This window comes from Cryptomeria japonica, chromosome 4 (genome assembly GCF_030272615.1).
Source record: "Cryptomeria japonica chromosome 4, Sugi_1.0, whole genome shotgun sequence".
In the NCBI taxonomy this organism is placed as follows: domain Eukaryota; kingdom Viridiplantae; phylum Streptophyta; class Pinopsida; order Cupressales; family Cupressaceae; genus Cryptomeria; species Cryptomeria japonica.
In genome coordinates this window covers 461559313-461571780 of record NC_081408.1, presented here as the reverse complement: position 1 = coordinate 461571780, position 12468 = coordinate 461559313, and the positions used below count along the sequence as shown (strand labels likewise).

Genomic DNA, 12468 nt, shown 5'->3' with positions numbered 1-12468 from the left:
TAATGAATTGACTGTTATATTGTGCAGGCATCATCGTCGATGGGTTGCTGAAAGATTGGGAACTGTAGTAACTACCAGGGAACTAAAGTTCACAGAGAAAGTACTTGATAATGATGCTAAAAATTATCATGCTTGGTCACATCGGCAGGTCTGTATTACTTTATTCCTAACCATTTGTTCTCTGCCTCATGGGATATGGAAATGATAATTCTTATGTTTTATATCTTCTGATGATTTGAAAGTGCATTTTTCTTCCTCAAAGCGTCGGATGAAATCTTATGTCCAATTAAAACAGTCTTTGATATAATTTTGTTGCCATTGCAATTGTAGGTTAGTAAGCTTGTATTTCCGTTGGTTCTAGATGTTAATGCATGATAGCTTCGGTAAGATAAATGATTGAATGAGAGATAAATGAAGTCTCTCATTCAATCATTTATCCTATCGATAAACTATTAGGAAAAACTACGAGCTATTGTTATTTCATTTGATGATCATTCTTCCTTTGGATATGTTCAATCTACTTAGTTTGATAAATGTTCAAACTATCGATAAATCATAGCATAGTATACCGATTAATATCGGTTTGCATTATAACTGTGAATACCGATTATTATCGGGCTAACCAAGTATCCTGATTTATATCGGTTGATGTATTGACAGTAAACTAATAAATGATTATCGGGATTAACCGTTTGGTTATCGGGTGACATAGCATACACCGCTTGGTATCACTTAAGTGATCACCAATTAGTATCGGTTAAATCAAATTACGTAGACACCGATTGGTGTTAAAGAATAAGTTACGTAGACACTGATTGGTGTTAAAGAATAAATTACGTATACCCCGATTTGTATCGGGCTGTTGATTAATGCGTGCACTGACTGGTAATTATAAGGAAAAGGGTGCGATCAAGTAATGTCTTGATTGGTCATGTCTAAAAGACATGACCGGTCAAGGCATTGCTTGATCCTCCCCTCTTGCATATATATATATCAGTCGATATTTGTGAGAAGTATATAGAAATCAATAAATGCTCCTCTCACCTGCCATACAAAAGAAGATAATCAGATTTATCATATAAATAGACAATACATAGATCAAGAAAATATAACCAGAATATATCTTGCATATTGAATTGAGAATTGAACATCATTTACACTAGATGCTATAATTTTCTTGAGGCACATGCACACGACATCTAATATTAACTGTTCGTATGCTTTTGAAATAATACACTAAAGTCCATGCTGGTCCTGATAACATCCACATTTGAAATGAGCATGTTGAAGCCTTCTCTACCTCTAGATGTGTGTTTTTGATTATTATATTTACATCAAAATAAATATTTCTACTTTTTAGATTCATTCAGTTTCTGGGGGAAAGGGAAAATACATAAAAATTTCAGGATTTCTTATGGCAGAAGAAAAACTATTTTTTTTATCTAGAAACAATAATCAATGTGCAAGTCCAACTTTATCAGCTCAAGTAGTAAATTATTAACACATTTATAGGTTAGTAAACATGTATTTCTATTAGTTCTAGTTGGTATAATTTCTTGAGAAACATGTTCATGACGTCTAATATTTACTGCTCCTATGCTTCTGAAATAATACACTAAAACCCACACTTGTCCTGATAACATCCATATGTGCAACAAACACGTTTACGCCTTCTCTACCTCTAGATGTGTGTTTTTTATTTTTAATTGTACATCAAAATTAATATTTCTACTCTTTAGAGTGATTCAGTTTCTGCAAAAAGGGAAAATGCATTAAAATTTCAGGATTTCTTATCGCAGCAGAAGAACTATTTTATTATCTAGAAACTATTATCAATGTGCAAGTGCAGGTGGGATCAGCTAAAGTTGTAAACTATTGGGGCTTTTACAGGGAAGATTCCTTTTCAAATTGCCAAAAGATGTTACATGATATACACAATACACATGTTGAGTGTTTAAATTGAGTAAACTACAAAACATCCAATATTGGGTGTGGCATGCCCCAATGGACAATACCAAATGCAAGCTTGGACAGAAGAGACACCCCTTGGTTGTGGTATTGTTGATGTGTTTTTTAGGCACATGCGAACACAGAATAAAATACCAAGGTATCTTATCCTCTCTTGAACAAAATCTCTTGGATGCTGAAGATTAGCTTAAGGATCATTCGAGAAGACTCCAAGGTTCATGAATGTAGGGTCACTACGTGTGGATAAGCTCTGTTGGTTGATGTGATTGCTGGTATCATAAGGGGACTTACATTCGAATGCCTGAATGCTTGATTTGTTGGAACTTAGGTCTTATCTACTCAGTGGGAGGATAAAAAAAAAGAGCAAAAGAGATAGGGTTTGAGAAGTCTACGCTACTCCTAAAGCCTAGAATGTAAGAAGATGAGTGAATGGCTTTATGGGATCCTACTAAGCGAGGTCTCACCATCAACTTGAACAATTTGACACAAGCTCAGTGCAATCTTCTAAGGACGTTTCAAAGATGTTCGAATCAATACCATCAAACATTGATCACCATTCAAGTTAATGCATAAGCAATGAGTGTAGAACGATTCGAAGTTAAGATCATATCATTCCAGTTGACCATGCAAGGCACACTTACAATCAAAAAGAGGCTAGTGGTATGGACTAGGCGGATTCGTCATGAATACATTCAACAAATTCCTCCATTCAATCTAATTTATTTATCATCTAATGTGAAGATCCAACAAGAAACCATGCACGTTGTAAAGAAACAATACACTTCACCATAACTTCAATGAAAATGGAGTTCATTTACAACTTAGGCAACAATTTCTGCCTTCTCCTCCTTATCTAACTTCTATTGTAATTGCTATTCTATTCTCTCCTATTGCTAACTATTCGCTATTAACTTTTGACTATTAACCTTTACAAATGAAGAGTTTGAGCTTTACATAGAGAGCTCATTTACAATTAACGACCAGGATCAAATCTCCATCAATGGCTAAGATTTTACAATAAAACCCTAATTAGGGTTTGTTATAACAAACTCTCCTTAGCCAATGAGAAAATTACATTCAATGAGTATGGACCAATAGATATTGAGGGTAGTTACATTGGAGTTTGTGCCTTCATGTATGAGCTTGATTCATTGAACTTGGACGTGTTGATGTGGACTTCATTGACTGGAGGAATGGTGACTGGGACGCCACTTCAACTTGCACTTTGTAGACTTGATTTGATTCATCATCATGAAGGGATGTTGAGAGATATCTCTTGATACTCAACATTATCCAGTTTGTTTAAAGTGATTATGATGATGAGAAGCCAAGTTTGATTAACTCTTCTGAAACTATCTGCTTTTTCAATCATGTTCGATGTAGGTCTTGTGATGACTTTGGTTGACTTTCTCTTGCTCATGATGTACTTTGAGTGGATGATGCACTTGGTTGAATATAGCTCTTCAATGTATTGAATTTGTAGCTTGGATTCCCGAAGGGAATTGAAGATTGTAAAACATTCTTCCATCATGTGGGTTATCTTTCCTTTATGTACCACGGCCTCAAGGTAGTTGAATGGATACTTTCTTGCATTCCTTTTATCTCCTCATGCTTCCATGATGTGGTGAGAGCCTTCAAACACTTTGAGATATTCTCTTCCTTGATGTCTTGTGTTTGCTGATGAAGTCTCCTCTTGATCCTGCAGAGTGGTGATAGGAAGTATTTGTCGTGGTCAAGTCATTCCTTTAATCCTTGCTTGTATATCTTGCCTTATGATGGTTGTATGATCTCCCCTTTGCCATTTTATGATCTCTCCATGTCAATGTGATAGAATGAGAACCTCGAAGATATCCTGCTCTACAACTTGCAGGTGTTGAATATTTGTAGTTTTTTTTCAACCTAGTAGTACTTTGAGTCTTCTTCATGCACTTGAGGTGTTCTTGATGCCGATGAAGCTTCTTGAAGAGGTCTTCCTTGTATCTTGACCTTGGTGCCGAAATTCTCTCCTTGAGATCCTTGTTCCGATCTTCCTTCAACTTGGCCCATTTGATCTTTTTCCTTACCTCTTGCAAAATGAACAATTGCACATCAAACACACATGATATACAACTTGATCTAATCTTGATTTTTTGATGATTTCTTTCTAAATCTGATCAAAGGACTGAAAATAATCGATGAATTCACTATGTGGAAGGCAAACTTAATGTCCTAGGGCAAATTTGGGCTGTCTTAATGATCAAATTTACTGATTGATATGTCTCCCAGCTGAGTACAATTCACTCCCTCTTGATTAATTCAGATGCTTCATGGTAAATTTGCCTTCCTAAAACATCAGATCTGTATCTTTAATGCTCGAATTTATCTTCTTTGATTACCAGGTCTGCACCTTCAATGTCCAATTTCGCCCTTATGCTGGAGCAATTCGCCTATATTCTGATGAAATTCGCTTATGTGCTGACAAAACTTGATGCCTAGCTGAAGAAGTTCGCTAAATCTGCTCCCAAATTCGCATTTGGAGAGAAAAAAATGTTTGAGTTGATGGTTAAAATGAATGTTCTAACTTCTCCTTTATAGGCGCTTAGGGTAAAGGTCATGTCTTTTGGGTATAAGGCCGACTTGCTATGACAAAATAATAATTTGCCTTCCTCATGCTGGCCGACTCGACACAAGCTTTCTTCATCTCCTTTGCAATTCGTATTTTGAATTAATCTTGGTGCCAAAATGCTTGTCTTTGATAAATTTGCTCTAGGCCCTTTGGAAGGACATGGTAAAGTTCGCTCTATGTCCTTTGGAAGGACAAGGTCAAGATGAAAAGGTTTGCTCTATGTCCTTAGGAAGGACATGACCTTGATGATAAAAATTGCTCTTGGACCTTGGCAAGGACAAGACTTGGATGAAAAATTCGCTCCATGTCCTTTCTAAGGTACATGACCTTGTATTGAAATTTGCTCCAAGACCTTCGGGAGGTACATGATGAAATTTGCTGTGGACCCTTAGCAAGGACATGAAAATTTTGCTTTGGATCTTTTGGAAGGACATGAAAAAGTTCGCTTTATTTTGTGGCCAAGGTACATGGTCTTAAGATGAAAATTCGCTCCAAGTTTGAGGCAAGGTACATGATTTGGAGAAATTCGCTCCATGTCCTCTCGAAGGACATTCGCTCTAGGACTGCTCCAAGGACATTAAACAAGTTCGCTCTAGGACCTTAGCAAGGACAAGGTCAAGTAAGAAATTCTCTCTATGACCTTAGCAAGGACAGGGTCAAGGTGAGAAATTTCACTCCATGACCTCTCCAAGGACATAACTCAAAATTCATTCTAGGGCTTCACTGGAAAAATTCGCTCTTGATCCTCTAGAAGGTACATATCCTTGTGAAGATTTTCGCTCTAGGGCCTCAGCAAGGTACATAACTTGGTTAAAAATTTCGCTTTGGAACCTCAGCAAGGTACACGACATGAAGCAAAATTCGCTCTAGGGCCTTAGGAAGGTACATGACCTTAATCAAAATTTTCGCTTCATGTCCTTTACAAGGACAAGGTCCAAGGTAAGGAATTCGCTCCATGTCCTTTGCAAGGACAAGACTTGAAGCAAAATTCACTCTAGGCCTTTGGCAAGGTACATGTTTTTGAGTTGAACCTTAGTTCAATTCCTTCCTCTTTCTTCTACCTCATTGATTTGAACCTTAAGTTTTCCAATCCTTCCACATGAAAGCATCATCAATTTGACCTTTGAGAGCACCTATGGAGGAAATTCGCTCTATGACCTTTGTGAGGTACATGACTTGATAAAAAATTTCGCTCTTGGATCTCAATAAGGTACATAATTTGGAAAGTTCGCTCTCAAGCATCTGCAAGGTACATGATTTCTCAAATTCGCTCTGAGACCTTTGCAAGGTACGGGGGTCTATGTCCTTAGCAAGGTACAGGGTCTATGTGAAAATTCAAGGAGGACACAATTCATTCAACCGAGGTTTACTCTTGCAACTAGAGATATGATCAGATAACACAAGAAACCTAGGCATGATACAAAGGAGTCCTTCTATCTAACTATCTTGCAACTAGAAATATGATTAGATAACACAAGAAACCTAGGCATGATACAAAGGAGTCCTTCTATCTAACTATCATGCCCAACTCACTTGACTTTCTTAGTTCCCCATTTCAATCATAACCCTGCAAACAAGATACAAGTCATTCATTCCAAGGCTCGACAACTGACTGTCTTCACTCCAACCTCAGGAGACCACCTTGACTTGATTATCCCTCTAGCTACCTGAGAAACTCTATCCCTTCAATGCAATGATTAATAGCAAAGACTCTAACACAACCTAGAAAGCAAAAAGTGGGGGTCCCCATTTGCAATGGCGCGATGTGTGAATACCTCACAACAAGTATAAAAGCTGAAATTACCAAGCAAAAAGAGTGCGTAAAGAGGGACATTTACATAGAGGACAATGCTGTCAATAAGAACTGAAATCAGAATGGCTCTAATATAAAAGTTTTCTACATGGAGATTCTTTGAGAACATATGGGAAAATATGTACAGTCATCTTCCAAGACGCTACTCAATTCATTCTCTGTATGGAATTGCAATTCAAATATTGAATGAATTGTCAAGTATTTCTTTGTCCAATGCTCTTCTGTTGCTGCTGCTTATCTCTCCAATTCAGCAAAATCTTTGTCAGTGAACATTATATCTGCATCTTCAACAATCCAAATTGAATTTAGATTGATGTCATCCAGGTTTATGGTATCATGAGATTTTCCCCTCAATCTTTTTGGTTTGAAGGTGAAATTTGTATTGGATGAAGCCAAGGCTACTGAGATGCTCTTAGGCCGACCTGTTTCTCTTCTTTGTGTGAATGCTCCCACATAGGTTCCAATTGCATTCACAGCTAATGGTATAGGGCTAGGACAAAATGTAAATGACTAAACTTTTTATATTTGGTGAGCACTTCAAATTTCCCACCACAAATCTACAAATAAAACATTTAAAAAATTATAATTATTATAATATTAAGTAAAAGTTAAAACTTCTTAGTATTAATCTAAGAATTAATGAAGGACTAATTCTTTTTTACCTGCCATTGGTTTGTTCTACTTCAAATGGATAAATGTGAAGAAAAGAGCCTCCCTTTGCACCTTTGCAGACCTACAACTTATTTTGAAATTTGTCTTTAAGGTTGTTGTTAGGTGTCATCCTTTCCGTGCACCTAGTTAGGTTCACCATGACTTCTTCATTACCCTTTAATGTATTAGAAAATAAATGATTGGGATTTAGGTAGTACCCATTGTTAAAAAAATAGAACACAATATTCTACTAGATATTTAGGATAATGACTACAATGAGATTCATCTCCTTATATAGAGTCTAGAGATGAAATAGATAAACATGACACATCAACGGATAAACATGAAATTACAATGAAATTAAAAAGGAAATAACAATAAATTATAAACCATTTAAGTCACAACCATAATGATTAACTAATAAAAAATGCTCAGAACCATGTATTTTTCAAAAGCTTTTCTTTGAAAGTAAGCTGTGTTGTAAGACTTGTAACCAAAGTAAAGGTGTAGTTCCTAAGCTGAATTACTGAGTTCTTGGATCGCCACCTTCCCAGATTCCTGAATCACAGATCTCCCAAATTATTGGACAACAATCCATGTTGAGCTACATCCATGGTGGTCCATCAAGTTGTCTCATGATCGTCAGAAGGGTATAATTCCCCAAATCCATAGACTCCCAAGCTATCTAGAAAACCATCCATATTGAGCTTCATCTACACTAGATTCCTTCTGTCTTCAAAGTGTGGTTTTTTTAACATGCATAAAAAGAGAATTCTTTACATTGCCAGCATTTGGAGGATCGTCAACAATGGTCACATTAGCTTTGTCATCTCCTACACATGGTCTACCCATCTTTAGCATGGGAATACTTTCTTGGTCTTTCGCAACTTAAATGTCAATACTCATTGAGTGACTGCTTGAATCCAGATATCTTCTCAATAGAAATGAGAAGCAAGACCTTTGTAACCATTATAAGATTCTCAATGGTAATAACTTCTAGAATACAACCCAACATTAGGTCAGGATTAATATTGGGCACAAAAGAAGCTGCAACAACCATAGCTGTAGCTATTACCACTCACAATAGTATATATACTTCACTAGAGCTTGAACTTCGAAGAAAACAAAGCTTTAAACCCTTTCAGAGCTCTTGTAGTGGTATTTGCATAAAGACCAATTGAAAAACTTTGTCATGGATCTTGAAAGTGTAGCTGCAAATATATGACTAGAGGATGCTAGCCATCGTGGAAAAATTCCAATAGAAATACACCCCTCAATAAAGATTTTCCTTCAATAACAACACAATTTTTCACAAATACTCCCATGATTTTATAGATATAAACCCACAATTTTACCATGCAGGGTCACGATTCTTAAACAAAAAAATCACCAAAGATTTTTGTTACTTTTGATGCCATGATTTGTACCCATTCGTGCCCTTGATTCCTGATAAGAATTTGCTCATGTGACCTAAAAAAGTTGTCACAATTTTTCTTTGTTGTGGTACGATTTGTAGACAAAACTTCACATGATTTTTGGAACCTTGATATCTACAATTTTCCTCAAAAAATGGTCTTCAATTTTCAGAATAAAAATTCACAATTTGCATGGAAAAATCCTTGTACTTTTGCAGTGTCATTATAATAAACTCCTTTTATTTGGCCCCTGTAACCTAATATCATGTTGTAAAGAGAAGTAGAACACAACAATATTCAATAAGATATTAGGATAACAATTGCAATGAATTTCATCTCTTTATATAGAGTTCAGTGATGAAACAATAAACATGACTCAACAAAGAAATTAAAAAGGAAATAACAATAAACTACTTAAGTCACTACAGCGACTTTATTACAAAGATAAGCCTTATCTTTGAATATCATGGCATGCATTTGCTGGTGGAGTTGGTTTGTCCATCTATGGTCAATGATGATATGCCAAATGATTTCATATTCTATTATACTCTTATGTTTACCATAATAATGTAAAATGACATCCTTGGTAGTTGGTCCTATCCATGGCCTCAAAGTGATAACCCATTGACATTTCATCCCCATCAACCAACTGTAGAATCTTAACCAAAGGCTTTGTCACCTGAAAACAATGAAAATTAAATTTTAAATAAATAGAAATAAAATAAAATAACATTAATCAATAAATCAAAGAAACGGGACTTGGACTTGGCAAGGCCGACTCGGACTCAGACTCGAGACTCGGCATCAGACTCGGACTTGGGACTCGGGACTCAGCGTTAGACTCGGCCAGACTCGGGAAAGTGAAAAACTCAAGAAATTTAGAGATTTTTAAAGATTTAAAACTTGTCTTAGGCACCCTTTATTGAATACACCTTAAAGACACAATAACATCATCAAACTCGGCTCATTTGATTACATACACAAGTATACATCAATCACATAAGCATAAACGCAAATTGTAGTTGAAGGAAATAACATAGATATATAAATATTGTCAAATGTATACAATATTACAAAACTCATGGAATAAAAAATCCATGTCATCATATGATCATCATCAAATGTTTCATACAAATACCAAAGGTAAATACAACTACAAGCCTATGGCTCAGAGGAGCCTGCACCCTTCGGCCCCGGCCCACTGCGAAGGCGTCTAAGGTAGGTCGTGGATGATTTGACAGCCATAGCCGCTCCCCGTGACACCATGCCATGCTCACCGACATCAGGAACATCCGTGTCACTATCTGCCTCTGAATCTCCTGTCTGTGCTCGTGCTCTCCGCTCCTCCTCTACCATGGCTATAGTCTCAGCCTCTATATCTACCTGGTCGATCCAATCAGTGTCAGACTCGGAGCTTAAATTTTCCCTACTTCTATAGACGCAGTTTCCCCCCATATTTTTCGACGGGGGTTTGGGGGCAGCGAGGCCAAAAAAACTTATTATTTAATAAAGATGTCAGGTGTTATTTTTCTATTGGCTGACATGTTGTAACCCTAATTTTTCTCATTCTCAGGGGAAGGTTGTAGTGAACAAAGACGATACCATTCATTTAAAAAAAACTTCTTAAAATGTATTTTTTTTGTCATTTTACTAACCCAGCCAGTAGCCGAGTTTGGGGCTCAGGACTCGCCGAGCTGGGTGAGTTTACGAGTCCGAGTCCGAGTCCCAGAGACTCGGCGAGCATGACTCGGAATTGGACTCGCTGAGTTTAGGCGAGTTCGGGCAAGTCCCGTTTCTATGCAATAAATACACAAAACACAAAATTCCCTCTAAAAACTTAAGTACTTACCTAGATTATCTTCTTTCTTGGCAAACATTTACTAAAGATTCTCCTCATTCCTTTCTTCCCTTCGGCCTTTTGGAACATGTAGAGTCCTACCACACATGACTCACAAACATCTGCTTGAGAGAAGGTATTGTTGTGACAATGCTTTGTAAAGGGATAAATTTTGTGGCATGATTGTGTCAATGGGCAATGGGCAACACAAGGGCTCCAACAATTGGTGGGAATCGGGATGTCTCTCCCAATTAAGTCTTCTTGCAAGTACATGAACAACTGCATTGTTCGTGAAAGTTGGGACAATATTCTCCACCCCAACCTCCTAGATCACATGCTTCAATAGTTTGCTTAGAGTCTCAGCATCCTTGATTTCGTGCAAGACATCTATGGACTTTAAAAACACCAATGTGCCACTTGAAGCTAGTAAAATGTTCGAATGTCCTGTTTTTGTCTCTTGTCGACACATCTGATAAAATGCTGCAACCTTTTTTCTGCTATATTGTCCTATGATCTACTACAAGTTGTGTATTTTTGATAGCTTTCTCTAACAAATGTCACTAAAATTACAAGAAGTTGGTTTCCTAAACCCTGCGTTGATAATGGTTAATACATTTACCAGTCCATCCGAATATGGATCATCCACTACATTAAGTGGTATATTATTGAAGTTCCTAACATTTGCAGCTGCCAACCTTGGCCCATGGCATTTCTCTTGGTTCCCACTTGGACTATTGCAAGGAACAAAGAAATTAGGTGGGCAATTTAAGTGACTAGAACTCTCCTTAGTGGAGGAATGACAAATCTGAGAGCCAAGAAAAGAATTTTAGATGATTTAGCGGTACATTTCATCACCCGATGCAACTGCTTTCCTTGTTCTCCAGAGAATTTTCTTCTCATCATAAGAAGAAAGTAGGCATTCACTTCTATCTTCACTTCTTCCAAGGGAAGCAGTTGCGATTCAAGTAAGGTGGCATGTCAATCAATTGATAACTCCTGTCATATTAAACCCACAATAATAAGTCACTGTCACCATGATCACACTTGTGCCATGCTTCCATACAGGGTCATTCCACTGGTGCCTTTCCTTGCAGATTGTCTATATTGGACATTGCAAAAAAGAAAATTTCAGTAGCATAACAGCAGGGTTTTCTATTCATTGAATTTGCAATTTTGAAAAAAGAAAGAAAGAATAGAAACGAAGTAAAATAAAGCAACTAAGCAGGTTTGTAACAAATAGAAAGAAAAAAAGATAAAAAACAAAAGAAATACCTGTCCAAATGCACTCCAATTGTCAATAAGTCCTTGAAATTGCACTTCTAATCAGTCAACAATAAGTTTGATCTTAGATAAAAGAGAAAATTCCTGCTGGCACATTTTTTTGGCAGCAGCTGAGTGTTTTCCAAAATTCACAGTCCTAGCAAGTTACTTGGTGAGTCTTGCTGAGAAATTCACAAGTGTCTCTGCAGGAATTGACATTTGATTCTCTAGGAGTTACTCGCCCTGCAGAAAAACTTGAGAGTTCTTCATTGTTTGTTGAGAATTCTCCGAGTTTCCAAACCATGGTGCAAACAATGGTAGACTTGACTTAAAGTAACTGTTGTAGATCAAGTAGGTATTCATGTACACCATAAAAATATCTCTTTACTTATGATTGTGGATAATGGGTTCTTAATTGTAGGCATTTGTGCACAATATAAAATCTCTCTTGTGCTTGTGTTTTGATTGCGTCATCTGAGATCATTAAAATAATTGGAGAAACTCTTATTCAGTATTTAACTATTAATAGTACTGGCCTAAATCATTTAGCCAATAGTGCATGGTAGGAATGGACGTCTGGGCATCTTTAGTTTTTACTTTTACTTTCAGGTAGGTAGTATTGATTGGGGGAATAGGTGGGTGGGAGAGTGTTCTTCATTACCATTATGAGCATCTAGAGGAACAGGATTTTATTGAAATCGGTGTTTTTTTGCTTTTTGGTTTGTTAAGGGAAAGGTCCAGAAGATTTGACTTGCTGGGGGAACTAAGTAGTTGTAAATGTCTTATGTTTCAGTGGGCTCTCCAAGCATTGGGAGGATGGGAAGACGAACTTGAATATTGTCGGCAGCTCCTAGAAGATGACATATTTAACAATTCTGCTTGGAATCAGGTAATGTAACATGGTAATGTACGAATGCAA

The 12468-nt window shown here is 36.9% G+C and overlaps 1 protein-coding gene across 4 annotated transcripts in view; it reads left to right on the top strand.

Moving 5' to 3' along the window:
* The window catches only part of LOC131077357 (protein farnesyltransferase/geranylgeranyltransferase type-1 subunit alpha), a 32786-nt gene that overhangs the window by 19305 nt on the left and 1013 nt on the right, over window positions 1-12468 (top strand). For all 4 annotated transcript variants that reach the window (XM_058014840.2, XM_058014839.2, XM_058014842.2 and 1 more), the window contains 2 exons: window positions 28-148; window positions 12343-12438. In XM_058014840.2, the coding sequence (XP_057870823.2) occupies window positions 28-148; window positions 12343-12438 (217 nt within the window). The remainder of the gene's footprint in view (window positions 1-27; window positions 149-12342; window positions 12439-12468) is intronic.